Below are 24,940 nucleotides of genomic sequence, written 5' to 3'. Positions count from 1 at the left end.
GAGCATCGTAGCCATTCTTTGCTCATTGTCCTGCTTTACGAAGCATCTCTTTGGTTTTAGTCCAAAGTTGTTGGATATCTTTGGCAGTAGATTGAGCTGCCGGGGACGACACTGAAAGTGGTAATGGTAGTCGTCCGTAGACTATTTCAAATGGTGTTGATCCAGTTGATGTTGCTGGATGAGAGTTGATGGCGAATTCAGCCCAGGGCAACAGTTCAGCCCAGTCATTTTGATGAGTACCTACATAGGCATGAATGAACTGCTTGAGTGTCCTATTCATTCTCTCTGTTTGCCCGTTAGACTATGGATGGTATGCAGAGGTGAAGTCGAGAGAGATATCAAACTTCTTGCACAGTGCTCTCCAAAACTTAGCTGTGAATTGGGTTCCTCTGTCCGAGACAATGTACTTTGGCATGCCATGTAGGTGAAAGATGTAAGTGATGAAAAGCTTTGCAAGCTCCATGGCTGAGGGCAAGCCAGGGAGAGCCACAAAGTGAGCCATCTTCGAAAAACGATCCACTGTTACCCAGATGGTGTTGCTTCCTCCCGAGAGTGGTAAATCTACCACAAGGTCTATAGCAATGTAAGTCCAGGGCTCATCTGGCACTGGCAAGGGTTGGAGTAGGCCCCAAGGACGACAGGGCGGCGGTTTCTGTCTAGCACAGTTAGAACAAGAAGCAACGTAGGAGAATGTGTCTTCCTTTATGGTGGGCCACCAGTACTACTTCTGAAGTTTAGCCAGAGTTCTGCATTGACCAGGGTGTCCAGCCAGTTTAGAATTGTGAGCCCATGCTAAGAGCTTTTTCCTTAGGTTCTTGGGTACAACGGTCTTGCCCACATGTACTGGGTGAGAAGCTGCCAAGATGACTCTTTTCGAGTCGACGATATGTTGGGGTTCATCAGGTACATCCTCAGAGAGAAATGAGCGAGATAGGGCATCTGCTCTGACGTTCTTATCTCGAGGGCGGTATTTCAGCACAAAGTCAAATCTGTTGAAGAACAGGGACCATCTCGCCTGCCTATGGTTTAGGTGCTGAGCATGGCGGAGGTACTCCAGGTTTTTATGATCTGTAAAAACTGTGATCTGATGTTGTGCTCCTTCAAGCCAGGGGTGCCACTCCTCGAATGCCATCTTTATTGCCAGTAGTTCTTTATCCCCTATGCCGTAGTTCTTCTCCGCTGGTGAGAAGCGTCAGGAGAAAAAAGAACAAGGGTGTAAGGTCTTAGAGTCACTGAACTGGCTTAGCACGGCCCCTATGCCTAGGTCTGAGGCATCGACCTCTACAATGAAGGGCCGAGTCGGATCCGGGTGTCAGAAGCATGGCTTGCTTGAGAAGGCATTTTTCAGTTTCTGGAATGCTGTTACTGCCTCCGTTGACCAATTGGCGATGTTGGCACCTTTCTTGGTCATTGCTGTAAGCGGAACAGTTAGTGAGTTCTTAATGAATGATCTGTAGTAGTTGATAAATCCCAGAAATCGCCTAAGAGCCTTTAGACCTGTGGGCTGTGTGCATTTCTGAATGCTTTCCAGCTTCTGTGGGTCCATCTGGAAACCTTGGTTGGAAACTATGTACCCTAGGAAAGTTACTGATTCCTTGTGGAACTCGCATTTTGACAACTTGGCATATAGGCGGTTCTCGCGGGTCTTAGCAGCACTCTTTTGACATCTTCCAGATGAGTGTTCATGTCCTGGGAAAATATCAAGATGTCATCCAAAGTATACGATGACACATTTGTAGAGTAGATCACGCAGAATGTCATTCATCATGGTTTGGAAGACAGCCAGGGCGTTGCACAGGCCGAAGGGCATCACTAGATATTCAAAATGCCTATTCCGGGTATTGAAGGCCGTCTTCCATTCATCGCCAGAGAGAATGTGAACTAGATTGTAGGCTCCCTTGAGATCAAGCTTGGAGAATATCTTGTCTCTCTATAGTCTATCAAATAGCTCTGAGATGAGTGGTAAGGGATAACGGTCTTTCACAGTGATCTCGTTTAGACCTCTGTAGTCAGTGCATGGACGCAATGTTCCGTCCTTCTTCCCCACAAAGAAGAAGCCTGCGCTGGCAGGAGACTTGGCGGGTCTTATGAAGCCTTTCTGAAGGTTCTCCTGTATGTATTCAGACATAGCTTTATTTTCTACCACGGAGAGAGGGTAGACCCTTCCTTTGGGTGGTTCAGTGTTAGGCTTCAAATTGACGGCACAGTCGTAGGATCTGTGTGGGGGTAGTACATCTGCGGCTTCTTTGGAAAATACATCTTGGAAAGATGCATACTGAGGCGACAACCCAGGCATCAATGGGGCAGTTGGCATGCAGGCTATAGGAGAAACCTCCAGACATTTACCATGGCAATCTGGACCCCCAATGTGAAAGCTCCAGAGTGGCCCACTTGAATTGAGACATATGCTGCTGCAGCCACAGTAGCCCTAGTACTATAGGGTGCATGGCCTTCTCTAGTACAAAGAAGGATATAGTCTCAGAATGGAGAGCACCGGTCCCGTAAACTCACGGGTTCGATGAGCTGGGTTACTTCGCCTGGTAAGGGCTCTCCGTGAATTGAAGATAGGAGTAGTGGAGACGTCATGGTGGTGGTGGGAATCCGCAAGAGCTCCACTAATCATTTCAAGATGAAGTTGCCTCCTGCCCCTGAGTCCACTAGGGCAATAGTCTGGTATTCTAAGGGTCCGTAGATCAAGGATACAGGAAGAGAGAGTGGAGGAGAGGGTGCAATTAGACGTAAGAACTGTACACACAACTCAAGGTGTGGTCTCACCATGGAGCGAAACAGAGGCATTGTGACATTTTCCGTTTTATTAACCATTCCCTTCCTAATAATTCCTAACATTCTGTTTGCTTTTTTGACTGCTGCAGCACACTGAGCCGACGATTTCAATATATTGTCCACTATGATGCCTAGATCTTTTCCTGGGTGGTAACTCCTAATATGAAACCTAACATCGTATAACTACAGCATGGGTTATTTTTCCCTATATGCATCATCTTGCATTTGTCCACATTAAATTTCATCTGCCATTTGGATGCCCAATCTTCCAGTATCACAAGATCCTCCTGCAATTTATCACAATCTGCTTGTGATTTAACTACTCTGAATAATTTTGTATCATCTGAAAATGTGATTACCTCACTTGTCATATTCCTTTCCAGATCATTTATAAATATATTGAAAAATACCAGACCATGTACAGATCCACATGTTTTATTAACCCCTTCAAAAAATGAAGATTTGTGAGGCAAGACTTCCCATGGGTAAATCGATGCTGACTGTGTTCCATTAAACCATGTCTTTCTATATGCTCTGTGATTTTGATCTTTAGATCATTTTTGGTCTGATTTAATAGTTCATGTTTTCACATTTTTTCTTTATAGTTCTTTATGGTCCTTCAGTTAATTATAAATTAAATTACTTCAGTACAAGACTCTTTACCCTATCCTTCCTCCATTTTGTCTGATTCCCTCTGCCTTCTTTCTTATATTCATATGTGGTTTTTTTATTACAGCAATCTTACAGGCAGAGTTGGAACCTGCTGGGTCTCCATTCTTGTGATTTCCAGTCATCTGTTGCTAGTATGTCAGTGCTGATTTTAAATATTTTTTCTGATTTTTGATTATTTATGTTGTACTATAATTCACTGATAGCATTAGTGGGTTTCTGCGATAGGCAGAATTTTTGGTATGTAAAGAATGGACATGTTCATATACATTATGGTATGGTGGCTGTTGGTCTCATTTACACTGCCAATGACTCCTGGTTGGGTCAAGTTAAGAAGTTTCAGCATTTTCCTCACACTCAGGGTTCTGCTGCCTGTGTACCACCTTAGTAAACATTTCACACACGTGCTTAAAGATTGTTTATGTGACAAATCTTTTCATTCTTTTTTGAGGTTAAAGTAAACTTTACATGTGAAAACTTTTTCTTTATAGACATGGCAGCACTCCACATTCATGGTAAATTTCTGACTTTGCATACTTAATACCCATGTAAATTACCAATTTATCTCATTTTCTTTAAATGGCATACTGAACCTCTTTTTCACATAACATGTTTTTACATTTGATTCACAGACAACGTGGTCTCTTTTGATCCATGGGTTCCCCCTGAGGAAGCCGGTTCAGGTGAAACAGGGCCTTGTTGAGTATTTTTACATTAACACCCAGGATTGTTTCCCTCCAGCTTTTTGTAATGTAGGCAAAAGTCATCACAGTGTATCATTTCTAAACAAAAGGCAAAAGTCATCACATTGTATCAGGTCCTTTATGATGTGGAATTTCTACGCTGTGTCAGGTTGTTGTTGAATTTGTTTCAAATTATAGGTTCATTTGTATCATACTCTATTTTGTCTGTTTTAATAATCCTAGTTAGAATTTTCCTATTTGAATAATATTGGTAGATATTCTGTTTTGAACTTGCATGTATGCTCATTTATTTTATTGTGTATAACTTCTTAATACAGAATCATTGTTTTAAATTTACAAACATTACTTTTAGATTTTACACATCAGTGCTTTTTCCCCTCATTTGGGTATTTATTGGTAAATTTAGCGAGCACTTTATTTGCATATTCACAGTGCCCAAATTCTAATAGTTGTTATATATACACACACACACATATGTATATGTATCTGTATATATGTATATGTAAATATGTATATTCTTCCAATGTAGGAGACCATATAACTGAAACGCTGGCCAAACTTCACTGGCTACGCATAGAACAAAGAATAAAATACAAAGCACTATGCATCATACATAAACTAATACATGATGAAAAAGCAGACTGGCTAAACACCGCACTACGGGTACACGTCCCACACAGGAACCTTCGTTCAGCAAACAAAGCTCTCTTAACCATTCCCTCAGTCAAGACAGCGAGACTAACACAGGTAAGAGAGAGGGCATTGTCTTTAGCAGGACCCGCACTCTGGAACACAATGCCTTTGGAGATCAGATTACAGAGAGACCCCAAAACATTCAAGAGAAGTCTAAAGACATGGCTTTTTAAACAAGCCTTTTATAAAGAGACCGGAGAATAGAAAATACACTGGAATAAACAGAAGAGCACTGGCACACAGCACTATTCTCATAAATGTGCATTACAATATTTTAACATATTGAGTACACAATGAATGTAATAAGATTATACAGTAAATGTGATTTTTTTGACCTGTAAAAGTACCTTCTAGGTACACCTGGCCAGAACTTACATCACTAAACATTTGTATGTATTTTTATGATTTAATGTAACCGAAACTTAATGGCACCGGTTAGAATGTACTATAGCACACTAACTCCAAACTTATTTATGTGCCTACATGTAAACCGTTGCGATGGTATATAACTTAGCGACGGTATAGAAAAGACTTTAAATAAATACATACATACATACATAAATAAAATAATTTCTTGCCAATGTTTAACCAGTGGCGATTCCAACTTATGTAAGCGAATGCATTCACACACCAGTTGGAATCATCAATGCTTTTATCTCTATCTATCTCTCTCTCTATTTATATCTCTATATATAAAATACAAATAGCAAAAAAAAGTAAGTGCAATATGGTGGCTGACTGCAGCAAACCCAATTATTACCCAGGCATAAACGGTAGCAGATGACAGCTGCAATACAACTGGCTGTCAGACTGTTTAAGAGCCCATGCTGAAAAATGAACAAGGTTTTCTTTCAGACCCACAGAAGCTTTATAACAATTGCCAAGCAGAAGCACTGGGAGTTTCTGAGCTTCTGTAGGTCTGAAAGAAAACTTTGTTCATTTTTCAGCTTTGGCTCTTAAACAGCTGAATACAATACCTACCCCGCCACCCATTTACCAAAGAATTTTGTAAGCATGCTGCAGTGAGGAATTACCACTGATCTATCATCCTTTTGAAGATACACAACTCTGAGGGAACTGAAAGCAGCACGCACCTCTGGGGAAAGACATGCGCAGAACATATGCTACACCTCGATAAAGAATATATAATTAAAAAAGAAGGAAATAGAAACCACTCACTTGTTCTTTTCAAGATGAATAATATGCTCCTTTCCTTCTGCTTGAATGACATAAGACACATGGTCCTGAGGAGGCAGAGAGATTAAAGTTAAAAATATGTAAAACATAAAATGAAAAAGTAAAGCAAGTTTTCTTACCATAAACAGGGTTCAAAATAGCAGGATGATTTAGCCATGACATGTGGGTAATGTCATCTGACAGCACCTAACAGACTCATCTCTCTAGCTCAGTAAAGTTTTACTATTGAGCATGGATAAAAGATCCTACATTCGTGCTGACTCATGAGCCCTTCAAATGAGTGTAGAGTTTAGCTTTAGCTAGTCAACTCTCCAGGGAGATGAGTGGATAATGAAGCATGGCTAATTCATCCTGCTATGAAGAACCCAATTACGGTAAGTAAACTTGCTTTCTCCATCAACAAAAACAGGGCTGAATTAGCCATGACACATGGGGAGCCCCAAGCAATATAGACATCCCGTGAAGAGTGGACAACTGGAAGAACAGGCTGCACAAAACTGCTTGCTCAAAGTTACTTTCACTTTTGGAGAGACTGTCCAGAAAGTAGTAGAATATGAAGGTGTGAACCGATGACCAAATTGCAGCTTTGCAAATGTCTTTGACTATGACAACTGTTAGGTGAGCCACTGAAATGACCATTGCTCTTAATTGTTGATCCTCATGAAAGGCTTCTAAGAAAAGTAAAAAGTCATGGGATAGGTGGCGATGTCCTTTCGTGGATTGCAAACTGCTTAAAATACAGAAAACAGAGAGTAGGACAATTTTCTCAGTGGAAAAGGGTAAACAGTGGAGTGCCTCAAGGATCTGTACTAGGACCCGTGCTTTTCAATATATTTATAAATGATCTGGAAAGGAATAAGACAAGTGAAGTAATTCAATCTGCAGATGATACAAAATTATTCAGAGTAGTTAAATCACAAGCAGATTGTGATAAATTGCAGGAGGACCTTGTGAGACTGGAAAATTGGACATCCAAATGACATGAAATTTAATTGGATAAGTGCAAGGTGATCCATAGAGGGAAAAATAACCCTTGCTGTAGTTACACGATGTTCCATATTAGGAGCTACCACCCGGGAAAAAGATCTAGGTGTCATAGTGGACAATACATTGAAATAGTCAGCTCAGTGTGCTGTGGCAATCAAAAAAAGCAAACAGAATGTTAGGAATTATAATGGAAATGACGAATAAAACAGAAGAGGTCATAATGCCCCTGTATTGCTCCATTGTGAGACCGCACCTTGAATACTGTGTACAATTCTGGTCGCCATATCTCATAAAAAGATATAGTTGCGATGGAGACCAAAATGATAATGGGGATGGAACAGCTCCCCTATGAGGAAAGACTGAAGAGGTTAGGGCTGTTCAGCTTGGAGAAGAGACGGCTGAGGGGAGATATGATAGAGGTCTTTTTTTTTTTTTTAATTTATATTTTATTGAATTTTAAACAATTATAATCAAGAAAACACTTCTTGTTTGAAACAAAATACAAATTAAGTAAATCTCAGGAGAATTTAACTATAATAACATACAATATTTGTATCATAGATCAAAGTCCACAATCAGAGATCTAAGTTTTATACCTCAGGAATTCTATGTCTAAACAAATTTGAAAGAAAATAGAAACTAAGCACTGTTGATATATATCATCAATGAACAAATCTTTATGTCAAATTTCACTAATCTATAGGGGATGAACTTTCAGGTATTAATTTTTTCCCCACCAGAAAGGCTGTAAGCTGATTTGGATGAAAAAAGACGTAAGATAAACCTTGATACTTAACTAAACACTTACAAGGAAATTTTACAAAAACATTGCACCAATTTCCAAAACTCTTGATCTCAAAATTAGAAATTGCTTCCTTTTTTGAGTAGTTTTTGAAAGATCAGGAAATATGTTCACCTTATAACCCATAAACAACTCAGATCTATGTCTAAAGAACATTTTTAATGTCCATTCTTTATCTGCTTCCATTAAATAGGAAACCACTAAGGTAGCTGGTATAGTTTGATCATTCTGAGATGTTTCTAGGAATTCTGTTAAGTTTAATTGTATAGGATCGTCATTAGCTTTTCTTTTCCCTTCTTCTTTACTAACTTTACTACTTGGTACATAATATATCCTAGATGTTACTGGTAAGGCCTGTTCTGGTACCTTCAGAACCATGATAGAGGTCTTTAAAATCATGAGAGGTCTAGAACGGGTAAATGTGAATTGGTTATTTACTCTTTTGGATAGTAGAAGGACTAGGAGGCACTCCATGAAGTTAGCATGTAGCACATTTAAAACTAATCAGAGAAAATTCTTTTTCACTGAACGCACATTAAACTCTGGAATTTGTTGCCAGGAGATGTGGTTAGTGCAGTTAGTGTAGCTGGGTTTTAAAAAGGTTTGGATACGTTCTTGGAGAAGTCAATTACCTGTTATTAATCAAGTTGACTTAGAAAAGAGCCACTGCTATTACTGGCATCAATAGCATTGGATATACTTATTTTTTGGGTACGTGCCTGGATTGGCCACTGTTGGAAACAGGATTCTGGGCTTGATGGATACTTGGTCTGACCCAGTATGGCAATTTCTTATGTTTCTTATCCTTAATAGAGTCTGTGATTTGAAGACCAACCAGAGCATAGTAATATGTGATACAGTATGTTAGCCAGTTAGACAATGTGCATGTGGCAACACCTATACCCAGTCTGTTAGGATCATAGAAGTCGAAAAGTTGATGTGATGCCATACAAACTGAAATCAAAAGTTCAAACATTCACAGTCTTGGCAGGATATCTGTCTTCCTCCAACCCCAGGTCTCTCTGTTCCCTCCTGGGCCTGCTTTCTCAATCTTCCACTCAGGAAAATGCCCTGGGACCAGGGCTGTGCCTTAAGGTGGACCAAGCTAAATGTCTGCTCCTGATCTTTTAAGGGGGCCTTGGTATACACAACTTTACATACCCTCCCCCCTCAGCTTGACCTTCACAGGTTGAGGTCCGTCCTGCCTCTAACAGGGTTATCTCCCTGGAATGGGAATAGTCTCCTGAATTTCCCATGGGTGCTCAATGTTTTACCTCTTTCATTATGAATAAGGGGGAATTTGGATTAAGGCCCTCAGAACAGGGACTCGCTTCCTATCTATCCTCTGTTCCTGGGCAGACTTGACTGATTCATCTTCCCCTTGGGTACTCCTAAACCTTTTCAGATTATTCTTCCTGTCTCCCTCTGGTGGAACTACAGGAATATAGAGTGTTTGGCGATCCTCCTCTACCCCAAGGTAAAACTCTGTCCATAGCAGTCTCTAAATACTGGAAGTGCATGTGTTTCCTCCTCTGGTGTCATCATCATCATGGTCTGAATATCTTAGGTTCCTTGAGGTACGAATTTGGATCTTCTAATTGGAAAGCCTCAAAAAAAAAGTCTCATCATAGTCTGAGCTGTCAGACTAGTCATAAGCTAGCCCCAAACAGTCAAACTGTGGATAATCACATCCCAGAACATCGGGGTATAGGAGTTTGGGAAGTTCTCCCACCTCTATCATATTTTTTCCAGTCAAGGTCATCAGCACAAACTGGCTGGTGAGGTATAATTGCTGGTCACAATGTATACAGGCGAGGGTCATGGATTTCTTGTAGTCGATCAGTATTTTCTTGATTACTCCTCTCAGATAGAAGTTTTTACACTCCCTGAGTCTACCAGGACATCTGTAAGGATCTCATCTAGCTCAATTGGAATCATAAAATTACTAAATCCAGGACGAAGAATATCAAAGTTACAACTGTGAGACGTTGTAAAATTATCATCCATAATGTCTTCTTCAATCCATGGACATTCCTTGCCCACTATTGCCATACTGGAAGCATGCCTGTAGGTCTAAAACCTGTGGCTGTCCTTTCTATGGACATTTTGCTTCCTGACTACAGACTTTAGGGTCCAGTGCTCACCATCTCTCTTGTATACTGAGGTGTTCTGGCACAGATTAGGCTGAATAGAAGGCATCAGTGACTTCTAAGGTGGATTCAAGGGTAAGCTTTGAATACTGGTGTAGCTACTACCGCATGGGTGGGTGCAACCCCTCTAAAAACTACTCCAGGAGGATGAGGTTGGCCACTTCCATGCCACTCTTTCTTTCAAGCTGAAGCTACTTCCATGCTGTATCTTTTTAGTCAAAAGAAGTTCTGTGGACTCTCTCTTTGGTAGGTTTCCCCACCAGAACCATTGCCGGTATGCTTCTGGAATACACCCAGCTCTCTGAAGCACAGAAGATTTTAACCTCTGCGTAAGCTAGTCTTTCCATCTGGGTTTGCCGCTTGAAAGGCAGCCTGACTACTGCCTGTCAGTAAATTGCCCAGATGGCTAATTTACAAGTCAGGTGGTTCATTCAAATTTCACTAAGAAACAGTCTGGGTCTTCTGGATCTATCTTAGATATCATGGGGTTCAGAGAGGTAGATCAAGCTATAACAGTTTGCAGGGCTTCCACCTTCTGTATCAAGGAAGCCTTTTTGCTCAGTTGATCCTGCAGTACTTGTTGCTCAATACACTGGGACTGTATAACTGTAGTTGCTGTTATAAGGCTTTTGTTATCTGTCCCAAAGAAGCCTGTTGCTTATTCAAATTTTTTTGTAGGGCTTGTTGCTAGGCACATTAGACTTGTATCACTGTTTGTAGTAGTTGTCCTTCTGTGAGGGTCTTTAGTATTCACTTCATTTTGACTTAGTGTACCCTGGTACCACAGAGACTTCTCCCCCTAGAGGGTCACTGCCCGGTTCAGGAACCAGAAACAAAACCTCTCCCCTTTGTTTCAGGAAAGAAAAACAAAACATTTCTAGTCTACCCAGCTCTGACTTACTGTACTTCCCTGGCTATCCAATTGGGGCTAGGCCCATTAGCCTACTGTACAAAACACTCGGCTGCCACTGAAGCAAGGTCCAAAGAAAAACATTTTCTCCGCTTGCATGGGTCTCTATCTGTGCAGGCGCTTAGAGCAGAAATTCCACTGCTACCACCATATTTGATGATGTACAAGTGATCTGGACTTCAGAATGGAGCTGGAAGACAGAACAGTCAGAACTCCAGCCTTTCTCCACAGAATATGCTTTATTCCCAGTGAAACAAATAATAAAACAGCCTGCACATCTCAGCAGCTGAAATCAAGAGTTCAAACATTCACAGTATCGGCAGGATATCTGTCTTCCTCCAAACCCCAAGGCTTCTCTGTTCCCTTCTGGGCCTGTTCTCTTAATACTCTGCTCAGGAAAGCTCCATGGGACCAAGACTCCCTGCTGGGCTGTGCCTTAAGGTGGACCAAGCTAAATGTCTGCTCCTGGTCTTTTAGTATACACTTCTTTACAGTTGAGAAGCCTAACAATGTGGTCAAGTTCTCATCAGTTAACAGACTAAAACCTTTTAGTCAATGAAGAGTTTTTTTCCCTTTATGTGCATGAGGTCTTGGAAGGATCTTGGACAAAACAATGGTTTGATTCAAATGAAATGCAGAAGCCACTTTTAACAAAACTTAGGATGAGTGCGAAGCATGACTGTTATGGAAAAACTGTAGATAGGAGAATAATGAAACCTTGCTTAAAGCTTGCTAACTCTTTTAGCTTCAGTGATAGTGCTTAGAAATACTACTTTCCAGATAAGGAACTTTAAGAAAGCCAACTCCAATAGCTCGTAGGGAAGCTGCTTCATTTGTACCAAGACGACATTGAGATTCCCCTTACCTGACCTGCTGGAGTATCATTTCCAAAAGACCACCTCTTGTACCCAATTCCTGGATCTGGGTCAACATCTGTAGGGACAAGGATCCTTGCATAGAAATCTTCGGGCTACTTTGGATTCTGGGAATGCCTTCCAAAGCAGTAGCGTTCCTGATCCGTCAGGATCCTGGGACTGTGGAAGAAGCCAGCCTCCAGCCTCCTGCCCCCTCCCACCCATCCCTGGTAGCCAGGAAATTGGACATTAAATACAGAGGTAGTTCAACTATCACATCGGTTGGTAGTAGTGGAGTTAGCTTTAAAATGAACTATAAAGACCAGGCTTTTTTTCCAACAAGCCCACTGCCACCACCCCTTTTGTAAGGACCCCAGTTTTTTGGACAACTTTGGGAAGATGATCTTCCGAAGTTTGATGCTCAACACTTGCATCACAGTTCATCACCATACAACTGCACTGATAAGCTCAAGCCTCTTGTAGAGTCTCTGGCTGTTCTGGATACATGATTCATAAACCACCTCATCCAGTCAGTATATGAATCATTTGACACCATGGCAAGATCCTCTACAGCACCTATCGGGGCACGCCAGATGGCCTGGTTGAGAGCCAGCAGCTTGCAGAAGGATGTTCCTGACAAGATGGCAGATATCCCTTGTCCTGGAGACAATTTCTTCAGAGACAAGGTCAGAGAAACTGTGGCCCAAATTGAGAAGCAGCATGCAGCAGGAGCCAAGTATCTTTCTTTCTTGAGATTCCTTTACTTTGCTTTTAAGCGCTCCTATTTCCAGAGACACCCATTCTGCAAATTTCAACAGTACCGCACTCCACCTGCACTGCCGCAGCAACAACTTCTGGCATGTGGATGGCTCCATGAGAGACATCAGCCTAAAATAGCACAACTGGCTCAACCCAAGTCTAGGCCTAGATTTTGATGAACTCAGTCCTCAAACTGCAACCCATCTGATAGTGAGGAGAATCCACCTATTCATGGTAGAGAGGTGGAAGATCACCAAGGACCACTGAATCCTCAAAATTGTGGAATCTGGTTACCATTTGTGCTTCTCCCAGACCCCATCGATATTTAGCCTTCAATCTGAATCCATTTCACTCAACCCAGCTCCATCTTGAGGTGGAATCGCTTCTTGGCCAGTAGGCAATAGAACCTGTCCCTCCCAAAGACCATGGCAAGGGGTTCTGCTCCTGCTATTTCCTTATTAGTAAGAAATCAGGTGTTTGAGACTAATCCTTGATTTATGAAGACTGAACAAGAGCCTGTTATGGGAGAAGTTCAAAATGAATGCTTTCACACCATCCTACCCTTTATCCAAGTGTGGGACTGAATGTGCAACCTAGATCTGAAAGATGCATATGAACACATTCCAATCCATCCATCTCATTGAAAATCTCTCAAGAATCACCCATAAATTATAGATGCCAAACATCTCAAATTATTCAAGTTTTTTTTTTTTTTGTTATCACTGAAAATTGCATTTGAGGGGCTGCCAAGGTAGCGAGGCCACTTGGAAAATAAGTTTAAAAGTGAAGAAAATCTTCAGAAAGAGAAATAAGAAAAATGAAGAGAGTCACAGAAGGTACACATCCATGCAGAAGCTCAGAAAAAAAAAAAGATTTGAGGGGCTCACGAGGAAGCACATGTGCAGGAACTCCCGCGCATGTCCAGTAGTAAAACTTGACTAAGCCATTTGGCACCGTCAGATGACATCACCCACATGCTGTGGCTAATTTAGCCATGCTTGTTGAAGTAGAAATATTGAAATTAAAAGAATGCAACCTTATAAAGTGGCTCTGAGACTTGGCCTATAGGAAGATAACCCATGTTTTACCACTGAAAGCACCTAATATGAATCATAATATCAAAGAAGTATGCAGACAAGTATACTGACAGGCCAAAACACTGTCACGACTAAAGAAAAGAAACTTTGCCCAGATGAGAACTTTAAGCCAGCACTGAAGGATGCTTACCAAGATCTGCCTGTTTGCAAGATCCTGTGTAAATAAAACCAAGGCAGAGGGACAATGCAGTCACTTAAGCTGAAGACAAGAACTGGCCAAGGGAAGTTCAGAGGTCAGAAGGACTCTCACCCTTGGATGAAGGGGAAGCATTCTGAAATGGAGAAAATGCTGACTCTGGCATACAGCTTGGCATACATGGCAGGACTTCCCCCCCACCCCCCACCCCTCCCGAAGAAAAGGGGATGGGGGGAAAGACCTGCAATGCGGCAAAAACCCACCACCCACGACATGATTATGCACAAGCTTATGCATATTTATCAGCTGAAAAGTGTAAGACAAGGGGCAAATAAGGAGACCAAAAGGAGCGAACCTGAAGCAGCCCAGCACCCCCTGCTATCGAGGAGGGAGAAGACTGGGTGTAGCTAGTAGACCAGAGAGAAGAGATGACCTGCTTAGGGTCAGACAGTGACACGGAGTCTGAGACGGTGAGGGGCCAAGAGCAGGTCAGCAGCTCTGCCCACATTCTCCAGACCTCCAGCCAGCATCTGCTTCAGAGGTGAACAGAGGGATATTGCCTGAAGTTGGGACCAGGCTTACTCAATGCTGCCTCTTCCACCTTTACTAGCTTCCCTCTGCAATCTGAACTGCATGGGGCAAGCAGGCCTCACAAGCTTCAGAGCCCCATGCAGTTTCCATTGCAGAGAGCCAGCAGAGGGGAAGCAGAAGCAGCTGCTGTTAAGTGCTGCTCTCTGACACCCCTGCTGGTGGGAGAACATCCTGCAGACACAAAGCAAAAGATTCCAACCACGGCACACCTGCACTTCAGCCACTACACCTTGGGTCAGATACGCTGATGTAGGGGCTATTTTATTCTGTAAGAAATTCTCCAACTGAATGGGATCAAAAAAGTATAGTGAACGCTCTGGAATTTAATTAGACACTTGCATGGACATTTAATAAAAAGGAAGTACCCAGAGCCAAAACTCTGGGTTTCCATGACTATATCCAGGAATAGTTATCTTATAACCAAGGAAAAGGGAGACTTTGAAACGAAAAAAAAGTTTCAAAGTCCACTGCTTATCTATCTTTGCTATCAGAATTGGATTCCTCCAAAAATTTTCTTAAATGTAATAATTCTTCTCTAACTTCAACTCCTCTATCTACACATTCATTTTGAGCAGTAGACTGCTTCAGTGAGATAATAAGCGTTAATTTCAGGAATAGTTTCTTTGGAGACTTTCAGAAAATCTAAATAAAACTTTCTGATTATCTTCTTCGGGGAAATCAACCAACAATGAGGAATATTAAGAAATCTCAAATTAAATCTTTCAGAATAATTAACCATACTTTCAGTCTTCTTAGGTAGGGATTGATTATTTCTAATCAAAGATACATTGGTATCATGCATATTTACAATGATCTGTGATATTTTCAATTTGAAGTTCCAGTTCTGTAATCTTCTGTGAATGTTCATTTACTTGAGCAGATAGATCCCCCCAAAAGATCCCAAAACAGTGTCAATTCTCAAGGAAAGAGCAGACTCCAATTTAGAAATTGCAGTCCAAAGTGAATTCATTGTTATTTCAGCAGATTTTGCCATTATTTGAGGTTCAGCTGGTAAAAGACCTCAGTCCCACTGGGACCTCACCTCTGAGGAAGAAACCAGTGACCCAATGGTTTCCACTATTCCTTCCCCAGGTCGATTAGGCACCTGCAGTGGAACTGGGCAAAGGGGACTTAGAGAGCGATGTCTCTATTAGAGCAGAGCCAAAAAACCCTGATGCTCCATTTTGTCCCACGTTTTGACTAGTAAAATTAAAGGTTTCTAAGGCAGGATGAGGTAGTCAAGGGGTAAACAGACACAGGAGGAATTAATTTCAAATTACTTTTCCTCTTCTTACCCACAGCCGCTTTAGATTCCAAGAATTGCGAAGAAAAAATTTCCTCCAAACTGGTTGGAAGGTTTTGGTGCGTACCGGCAGCTGTGAGCTGCTCCACGCCGCGATTTTATCAGCCAGGCCCTGATACTCAAGGTGATGTCAGCCAGCAGCAGCAGATGGGTTCCCGGATGTTGAGAGGGAAACCAGGCAGGAAAAGATCTCCTCACACGATCTCCTGATGTTATGCCGCACGCCGCGATTTTATCAGCCAGGACCTGGTACTCAAGGTAATGTCAGCTGTCAGTGGCAGATGGGTTCCCGGATGTTGAGAAGGAAACCAGGCAGGAAAAGATCTCCTCACATGCTCTCCTGATGTTATGCTGCGATTTTATCAGCCAGGCCCTGGTACTCAAGGTGATGTCAGCCAGCAGCAGCAGATGGGTTCCCAGATGTTGAGAGGAAAACCAGGCAGGAAAAGACCTTCTCACACTCTCCCCTAGTTTACTTTTTAAATGGATTCCCAGGTAATAAAATCCCAAATGCAAAGGCATGAGATCCACAGGTAGTGTAGGTCCAAAAACAAAAATAATTCCTGATGATGTGCATTACTACTGTATAAGGAGGAAGGACCTCAAAACAAATTTTTAAACTCAATAGGGGCCTGCACCCCTTAGAGTCCTGTAGTTCTTATCATAGGTCCATACCATCTTCCTCCTAAGTTCTTTTATTAATTTTAATTTGATTTTTCTTTAATTAAGCCGCTGTTACAGTTCTCATGATGCAAAAATAACCCTGAAGCAGCTAAGAAAGCAGAACGCTGCCAGCGTCGGGACTGTTAGAAGGGGCGGCACAACAGCCATTGCTGGAGTTATCAGGAAGAACAACTTTGGAAAAGCTAAGTAAAAAATGTTAAGGCTGTTGTCAGTTGAGACACAAGATAAATGTTATCATAATCCTGTGGACAAATGGACTGAGCTTTTACAGAGTAGCCATTGATTTTTAAAAAAAGGATTGACACCGATTGGAAAGTGCATGGAAGTGCATGGATATGCATAATTCTTTAAAAAAAAACCAAAACCTGCAACCTTCTCTTTTCTCTCTACACTTCTTCCCTAGGTGCTCTAACTTTCTCCCATGGCTTTCAATAACAATTTTATGCCTATGAATCCCAGACCTACCTCTCTACATCAGTAATTTCTCTCTACACCACAAATCCAGTCCCAAATTTCAGCCTGCTTGTCTGACATCCCAAATGGATGTCCCATTCCTCCGGGGAAATGGTAGTAGTGAAGCAGCTTGGGGCTCCGGGACGCCGGTCTTATGGGCGTCTGCCCGGCTCCACCCCCGACGTCCTGACCTCACCGGCAGCTCAGCAAAAGGAAAATCTCCTCCGGGGAAATGGTAGTAGTGCAGCCTCCTGATACTTATTTACGGGTACTCTAACATACAGAATTATGCAGTGCGTCTCATTTCAAGTATCATAATGTGTGGCCATATTTCTCCAACTCTAGCTAGCCTTCACTGGCTGGTGAAATTTAAAGTCCTCCTTTTGATATTTAAAGTTCTCCACATTCTGGCCCCTCCAGCCATTGTGTCTTCTATAAGCAGACACCACCCCACCCTCTGCTTCCACTCATCACAGCATTTGGTTGAGATTCCATCGCTGTCCCTTGCCAATTAGCAACCTCTTGCAAGTAGATCTTTTGTACTGCAGGCTTTGCTTGCTGGAACAGCCTTCCTGCAGCTATTAAAGCAGAGAGTGATCTTTCTCATTTTAGGAAGAACTTAAAGACATCTCTCTTTTCTTTAGCCTTCCCAGACTGTGTATTGCTCGATCTTGTTAACCTATATTTTGTTTTGTTTGTTCCCAAGAGATTTATAGCAATGTTGCTTTTTAGTTGTTTTGGCATGGTTATGTTTTGTGTTGCATAAGGTTTTGTTATGCTTTACTGAATGTTGAATGTAATCTGCCGAGATTGGTGGATCAGCAGAATAGAAATTGTGGAAATAAACATCCAAAACACTGATAAAGCTAAAAGTTCATCATTTCTTCCTCTACAACATTGCTAAAATGTATCCCTTTCTAAGCATGCTTCCAAAATGCTCATTCTCTCTTATCAGCTGCTACTTACACTACAGCAATTTGATCTTTTCAGGCCTCCCAATGAACAATCTTGCTCCTCTGAAATCTACTGAAAATTTGGCTGCACAACCAACTTCCTTCAGTGTTGCTATAACCATGTAACACCTCTTCTCAAGTCACTACCATTGACTCCCTATCTGCTTCTGCATATAGTTCAAACTTCTCTTATTCATTTATAAATCCATTCATTCTTCAGCTCATTACCTATCTTCCATTTTCTCTCCCTACATTCTTCCTCATGAACTTCATTCATCGAGGAAGTTACTTTTATCTGTGTCCTTGTCCTTCTCCTCCATCACAAACTCCCAACTCCGTGATTTCCATCTTGCTGTACTGTATGGCTAGAATAAACTTGCAGAATTGGTGCAGTATGCTTCCTCCCCAGCTAACTTCAAATCCAGTTTTTAAAAATCACCTTTTTGAACCCGCTTTTAAATCCTAAGCATTTCTCTTCAAGAAATACACTTCCATATACTCCTTTTTGTCATGTAGTCTTGACTAGACTGTAAGCTCTATAGAGCAGAGTCTGCCTTTTGTATATCTGTATAAACCTGCCTATGTCTAGTAGCGCTTTACAAATGATAAATAGCAGTAGTACTTGTAGAAAAGAGAAATATTTTACGGTAATGGCCTAAAAAGAATAATTTGTCAAGATGTACTGTGATTTTCCCCATCCCCCCCATCTCAAGCACTCAGTGCTGGACAATGCAGTGGTGTAAATTCTACCCAGACTCCTGCAGTTTCAGGGCACACCCAAGAAAGAAGACAGCCTATATGCAGCTGCTCCAAAATCTTCTGAGTTGACCACCTCTCTTGTGCTCTCGGGGCCTTTTCCAAAATTATTGCTTGGGGGTCTTCAATTTGAAATTATGCCACTGGGTCAGTGGGTTTTATAGGCAGATCGGAAGTCAGTACCTGTCTTGAGAAGAGGCTAGAGGCTTCACGTCTCTCTCGTGCTAACTGCCGAGGTACTGTAATTTCAAAGGATGATAGTGCAGCAATCTGCTGTGAACCTAAAAAAACAAAGAGATGGAACAAATAAGAAAATAAGTCAGTTAAAAATCATGCCATGCCTTGGGAGTGCAACTGATCCATGTGTAGCACCTCAAAAGGCAACTGTGTGCTTTTTGGGAGTACTCTTGAAAATCAAAAGGGCTGGATAAAACTTCCTCTTTGAAAGTTGTGTTATACTTTTCATAGAAATAAGTGTTTTCACACAAGAACAGAAATGCAAATGGTATAGCCCAATCAGACCTGATAATCTGGAAAACTATTTGTATGGAATAAAGAAAAAAATACTGCAGCTACAAAATAGCCCACAAGTTGGACAGATGTTACATAACTGGCTCTTGTTTCAATGTACAAGCTCACACATCTGGAAAAACAGCCACCTAGCTCTTGAATAACTTAGTCATTTTAATGGCAAAAAGAGAATCATTCAGCGCTGTATGACTCTCTTGGGTGAGAATTCTTGGGAAATGAAGCTGTTTAGTTATTAAAAGAATGCAATAGTGGCCCATGGGCCTCCTGAAACTCAGAAGGATGCCTTTCAGAAGAACATAAGTGCCATGCTAAATCAGCCCAATGGTCACATGTGTGTCACATATAGGTTCTCGTAGGCATGCACACACACATATAATGTATCTGTGAGGGACAGAGAGAGTGTGCGAGAGCACAGGCATGTACATGAGAAAGGGAGAGTGTGAGAGAATGAATGTGCTACTGTTTGTGTGTATGAAAAGAAAGTTTGTGTGGCCCTACCTCCCCCAATCTATGGCAATGTCAGGGTGACTGAAAATTAAAAGATCCCAGATATGGAGAGCAGGAGATTTTTTAATTCTTGCTAGCTTTAATTATTGGATATAATTTTATGTTTCTGCTGTTTTGAAATATTTTATTACTTTTTTGGGAAATTTCAGAACATTTTGTAATTATTGGATTTTTTATTTTATTGGTTTCTAGGAAATTTTGTATGTTCTATTTATTAACTGGTTTGAAATATTTATTCTTTTTATGAATAAGATTTTACTATTTTGATTGATGTTTTATATTTCTTTACTTTATTATTTAATGTTTTATGAAGAATTGTAATGTTCTGTTTTTCCATTGTTGCTCTGTATATAGAGACTGACTTGCTGTGGGTTCCAGTTCAGTTCTTCTCAGCATGTTTCTATTTAGAACTGTATGGTCTCTTTATTCTGTATTTGGTCTGGGTTCTGTTGCGTGTGCTGACTGCGGCAGGCCTGCAGCCAGGCCCTCTTACCCCCGTTTGCCTGCTCCAGCGCCTGGTTCTGCCTCCCTTGTGGCCGTGGGCCATTGCCTCTGACTCTGGGCCGCTCCCAGCTCCGCAGCGGATGTCTCTGCTCCACGGGAGGTCTCCCCACGTGGTCCGCGGGAAGACGCCACCATCTCGCTCCGCACCCCTCCCTAGGCGCGCACCAGCTTTCCTTTTAAAGGGGCCACAGCGGGAATCCAACCCGCGGCCCCAGATGATATCACTGGGTCCCAGTTCTTAAGGTCGGGCCCAGCCACTGCTTCCTTGCCTTGGCAAAAGGTCTCCATGCTAGTCGTGTGTCTAGTTGCTGTTCCTGCATTTCCTCCGTGTTCCTGATTCGTCTGCGTTCCTGTTCCTGACCCTGGTACCCATTCCTGCTCCTGTGTTCCGTGTCTACCCTGCTTGTTGCTACTGGCTTTGACTACTGCTTCGTCTGACCACGCTACTGCTTTTCTCTGGGCTTTGACCACTGCTTCGTCTGACCACGCTACTGCTTGTCTCCTGGCTTTGATCTCTGCTTTGTCTGACTACGATCCTGCCCGCCTCCTGGTTTTGACCTTTGCCTTGCCTGACCATTCTCCAGCTGACTTCTGGTTTTGACCCACGCTTGTCTTGCCACTCTTCTTTGCCTGCAGCCTATCCTGACTTCAACCTGCTCTATGACGTTCTTCTTGTCTTTATTCTGGACTTGGTCTCAGGCTTCGGATTTCTCTTACTCGGGCGCCTTCTGTTTGCCTCTTGTCTCCATTGGCGCCTGGGTCTCCGGGACTCCACCTCGTCCAGATCAGACCATCTACTCCTACTACCACTGCTGGCCCCTGGCTGACCTCATTGCTCCTGAGAAGACCTCGGACGGAGGCCCATCTAAGTCCAGCCGGCCCCAGAACCCCAAGGGCTCAACCTGCAGGGAACGAGGGCTGGTATTGGTGAAGCTCCAGCCAGCCTCCGTCAATCAGCCAGCTCCGCCTGCCAACGGTGGGGGACCCATAGGGCTTGCCCTGCGAGTAGCGTCAATCCCACCTCGGCCCAAGGGTCCACCTCCTGCGCAACAGGTTCTGCATGTGAAACCGAAGTAAGGTATTCTACTACTATGTCATTTATTTGTAGGGATCTACAGCAGTCTGAGTTGTTCTGTTTTCCTAATAAGAGGTGTATTGGTGTTCTGGGGCCTGGAGTAATATGTGCAGTGTTGCCATTTCATAAACAAGGATGTTATTGTTTGAGTGCTGGTAGTTAGGGTTGTTTTGGTATGGGAGGTTTACTCCATTGCAATGGTAATTCTGTTTATTCACGGCTTTCTGAGGGCCAACCCCTCACCCATCATGCATTACAAAATGTCTAATTCATTCCATAGGCATTCCAAGTGTCTTTTTTGCAGGATTTTCTGGTTGGCACCACAGTAGTGCATGTAAATATAATATGCATGTTGTGATATTTTTATCTCAGAAGACTGTACTTTTGAAATTTATTTCATGTAAAATTTGTTATAATTGCACAATTTGTGTGGGTGTGTGTTTGTAAAGGGTGTGGGGGGGTGTGTATGCGTGTGAGGCTGTAAGGTTTGCCTAGGGAACCTAATACTCTTCCTTTGACCATGAGTTCCATTGGAGGACGGGGGAGTATCAGTTTTTAAAAATATAGATTGCTGGAGGGAGCTTTCTTCTTTTTGATGGGCCCAGGACAGACTGAATGAATGGGGGGGGGGGGGGGGGGAGGCAGCACAGTAATTTTTCACACAAGGCAGCAAAAAAGCAAGCACTGGTCCTGCCAGCGGGTTGAGTTCCACCGGCAACCCACCTCTCTTCACGGCCTTTTCTCATTTTTGGCTCCAGGGGAGGCCCCATGCAAATGCACAGTATGCACACCCTGTCACACCAGACCTGACTGACCATTTCTCGCATCCATAGAAAAGCATGTTTAAGAATGGAGAACTGCATGCCCGTTTACCACTGAAAAATGTATTTTCTCACAATTCAACAAAACCAGAAAATAAACAGTTCTGATCAATATTGCAAAGCATAAAAGTAACCCCTGTTTTAAAAGCACTTTTATCCCTGTTTTATGATCCACTTCAGGACAAAATTCTTAACTCATGAACAGGAGAGCAGAAGGTATGATGAAAATTTGACCTATACTGCAGCAATAAACCCATTAAAATATCCTATCATGATAATCCAGAGACCTCACTGGACAGTCAGTGGTTAACTTCATAGATTCTAGTTACCTGAGATTTAACTTTTAATGTGCAACTGTGTTAATTTGAAGCTAGCTTCCTCTTTTTTATTTATTTATTTTTTTAGTTTCCCTTAAACCATGACAGCTAGATGATATTAAGTCTTGCCCATTCTGTGAATATTTAGGATGTTGAGTATTCTAAATTTTACAGACCTGACTGGTACATTTAAAATAGATAAGCAACATAATGTGCACCCGATAGGTTTAAAAATCCTCTTTTGCACCATATTTGTACTTTAACACTTTAAGTTATGTAAGATTCCATTACTGGATTACAGTTTTAGCAGGTTTCAGAGGTAGCCTGAGCCCGTAATTCCTTGATCCCAGTGACAACTGCAATGGGCACATGTGAGCTCTGGCACATGGGACAAAGTCTAGGGCTGCTGCAATTAGTCCTAATAAATGCAGGTAGTCCCAAGCTTTGGGATCCTTCTGCCCTTGGAAGACCTGTGTCTGAGTTATGAGCTTTTCTAGCCACTTCAGCATAAACTGTGTCAGGCCACATTCTGTATCGAATGTTTCCCCAAGGAACTCCATGGAGTGGGAAAGGCCAATATTGATCTTTGCATAGTTCACTACCCAGCATAACTCTCCAACAGTTGAATCACTGTAACCAACACCTGTACTCTCCTGTGCTTTTTTGGCTCTGATAAGCCAGTCGTCTAGATAGGGGTGGACTAGGATACCTTGATTGTGTAAGGCCACTGCCACTATGACCATTACCTCGGTAAAGGCTCTTGGGGCAATGGCGATGCCGAAGGGAAGGGCCTGGAACTGAAAGTGCTTGTCTAGCATGCAGAAGCACAAGAGCTTCTGACATTATTTTCGAATGGGAATGTGGAAGTACTCTTTTGCTAGGTTGAGGGAGATCAGGAACTCCCCCTTTCCTTACTGATGCTATCATAGAGCGTAGAGTTTCCATATGAGAACGTGGGACTCAAACATCTGTTGACCCCTTTAAGGTCTAGCACTGGATGGAAGGAATGGTCCTTTTTGGGGACTACAAAGTAAATTGAATTAGTCCCCTTGCCCTGCTCCTGAATGGGAACTGGAACGATGGTGTGTAGGTCCTGCAGTTTGTCTAGCATGATCTCTATTGCTTCCCTTTTTTTCTGGGAGTAGCAAGAGGAAATTATGAAGAATTACAGGATGGGGTGTCTAATTCCAGAACATCTACCCTGGAGATGATGCCCAGCACCCATAGGACCGCTATGATAAGGACCTATTCTGAGTGAAATTACTGCAAGCTTCCGCTTATAGGGGTCACTGCTGGAGGGCCCTGCTGCCTTTCATTGTGATGGGAGACTAGGACCTGCAGTCCCTGAGGAATCGCCAGTGGGTTTTCTCATCCTCCTGCTCTGCTGTAGTGGTATTCTGCCTGCTCTAAATCTCCAGTGTTCTCTGAATCACTGACGTCTTGCTCCTCAAGTGCTTGGTCATGGTCTACCTTCAGGCAATCTATGAGGCTTAGCTTCTCCTAAATCTTTAACAAGATTTTGTAGTTTCTTGCCAAGAAAATAGATACCCCCCCCAAATAGTCCAAGAGGCTATTATGATGAGACCATACAGGGAATCTGCAAGGAAGGCTACTCCTGACCTAACCCTTGCTGTATCTTTGGTGTCAGGCAGTTGCTGTAACCAACATACCACTGCCCATGCTACATAGCCTTCTATAGAGCAGCTATGTTAGCAGTAAAGGCTTGGTTAAAACTGGCCTTGATTTTCCTATTCTGTGGATCTCTTAATACTGCCCCCCTTCAATGGAAATGGTTGTCTTGCAGATGGACCACTGAGACAAGGGCGTCCACCTTAGCAACTCAACATGGAGTTCTTAACTTCTGGCGGTAAAGAGTATAACTTTCCCATAAGCCTACTACCTTTCAAAGCCCCCCCAGTGGGGGGGTAGGGGGGGAGGTCCCATTCTGACACCATCATTTCCTTTATGATTGAATGGCGGGTAAACACTCTTGGCAGTTTCCGGATCCCCTTCTAATTTCACCTCTCACAGAGGGTCAGGCATCCCGAGTGCCATCAGAATGTTTACAACTAGTGCTGGAAGTTCTTCTTTGTGAAAAATCTGGACTACTGAGAAATCCTCCTCCTCCTCCTCCAGGGAGCGTTCTTCTTCATGTGAGCTTGTCTCTGAATGATATGACTCCCTACCAGACAGGGAGTCCTCTCTGGGAGAAAGGGACCCTGAGCCTGATCTGAGCCTTTTGACTGGTTATTACCTGTCCTACAAATGGAAAGGACAGGGCTGGGCCAGGATGGGGTCCCGTCCCCCCTTTCTGCATCACTAAGAATGCTTGATGCATGAGTAGCAAAAACTCCTTGGAAAAGCTCCCAAAGGGAGCTGGGCGGGAGGGGGCTCACCAGGATAGTCTGGGTACATGAACTTGATTCTTGTCATAGCCTTTCCATACCCTTCCCCCGACAACACCTTGGAAGGTGGACCGGAGAACACCAGAATTCAAGAGAGGTCAATCTGACGTGTGGGACTAATCCCTTGTGCCCCCAATTGACTGCCAGCTCTCCCTGGAGGTAAGCCACAGTATTGCTCTGTTCCTTTCTGGCTGGAGACATTAGGGCCTCCTGGTTCTGCTGGTCCATGTCCCTATCACAGAGATCCAGCCACTGTAGGGACTCTCCTTGTCCCACATACTAGTCACATGTGTCCTCT

The 24,940-nt window shown here is 42.7% G+C and overlaps 1 protein-coding gene across 1 annotated transcript in view; it reads right to left on the bottom strand.

Annotated features, from left to right (window-relative positions):
- Nucleotides 1-24,940, bottom strand: part of ADAM9 (ADAM metallopeptidase domain 9) — a 389,106-nt gene that overhangs the window by 270,543 nt on the left and 93,623 nt on the right. The window contains exons 3-4 of the mRNA XM_029603956.1: nt 18,666-18,763; nt 6,030-6,094 (exon numbers count right to left, since the gene is read on the bottom strand). Coding sequence (XP_029459816.1) covers nt 6,030-6,094; nt 18,666-18,763 — 163 coding nt within the window. The remainder of the gene's footprint in view (nt 1-6,029; nt 6,095-18,665; nt 18,764-24,940) is intronic.

The sequence above is a fragment of the Rhinatrema bivittatum genome, chromosome 5 (genome assembly GCF_901001135.1).
Source record: "Rhinatrema bivittatum chromosome 5, aRhiBiv1.1, whole genome shotgun sequence".
Taxonomy (NCBI): Eukaryota; Metazoa; Chordata; class Amphibia; order Gymnophiona; family Rhinatrematidae; genus Rhinatrema; species Rhinatrema bivittatum.
This window is presented reverse-complemented; position numbering and strand designations above follow the sequence as displayed.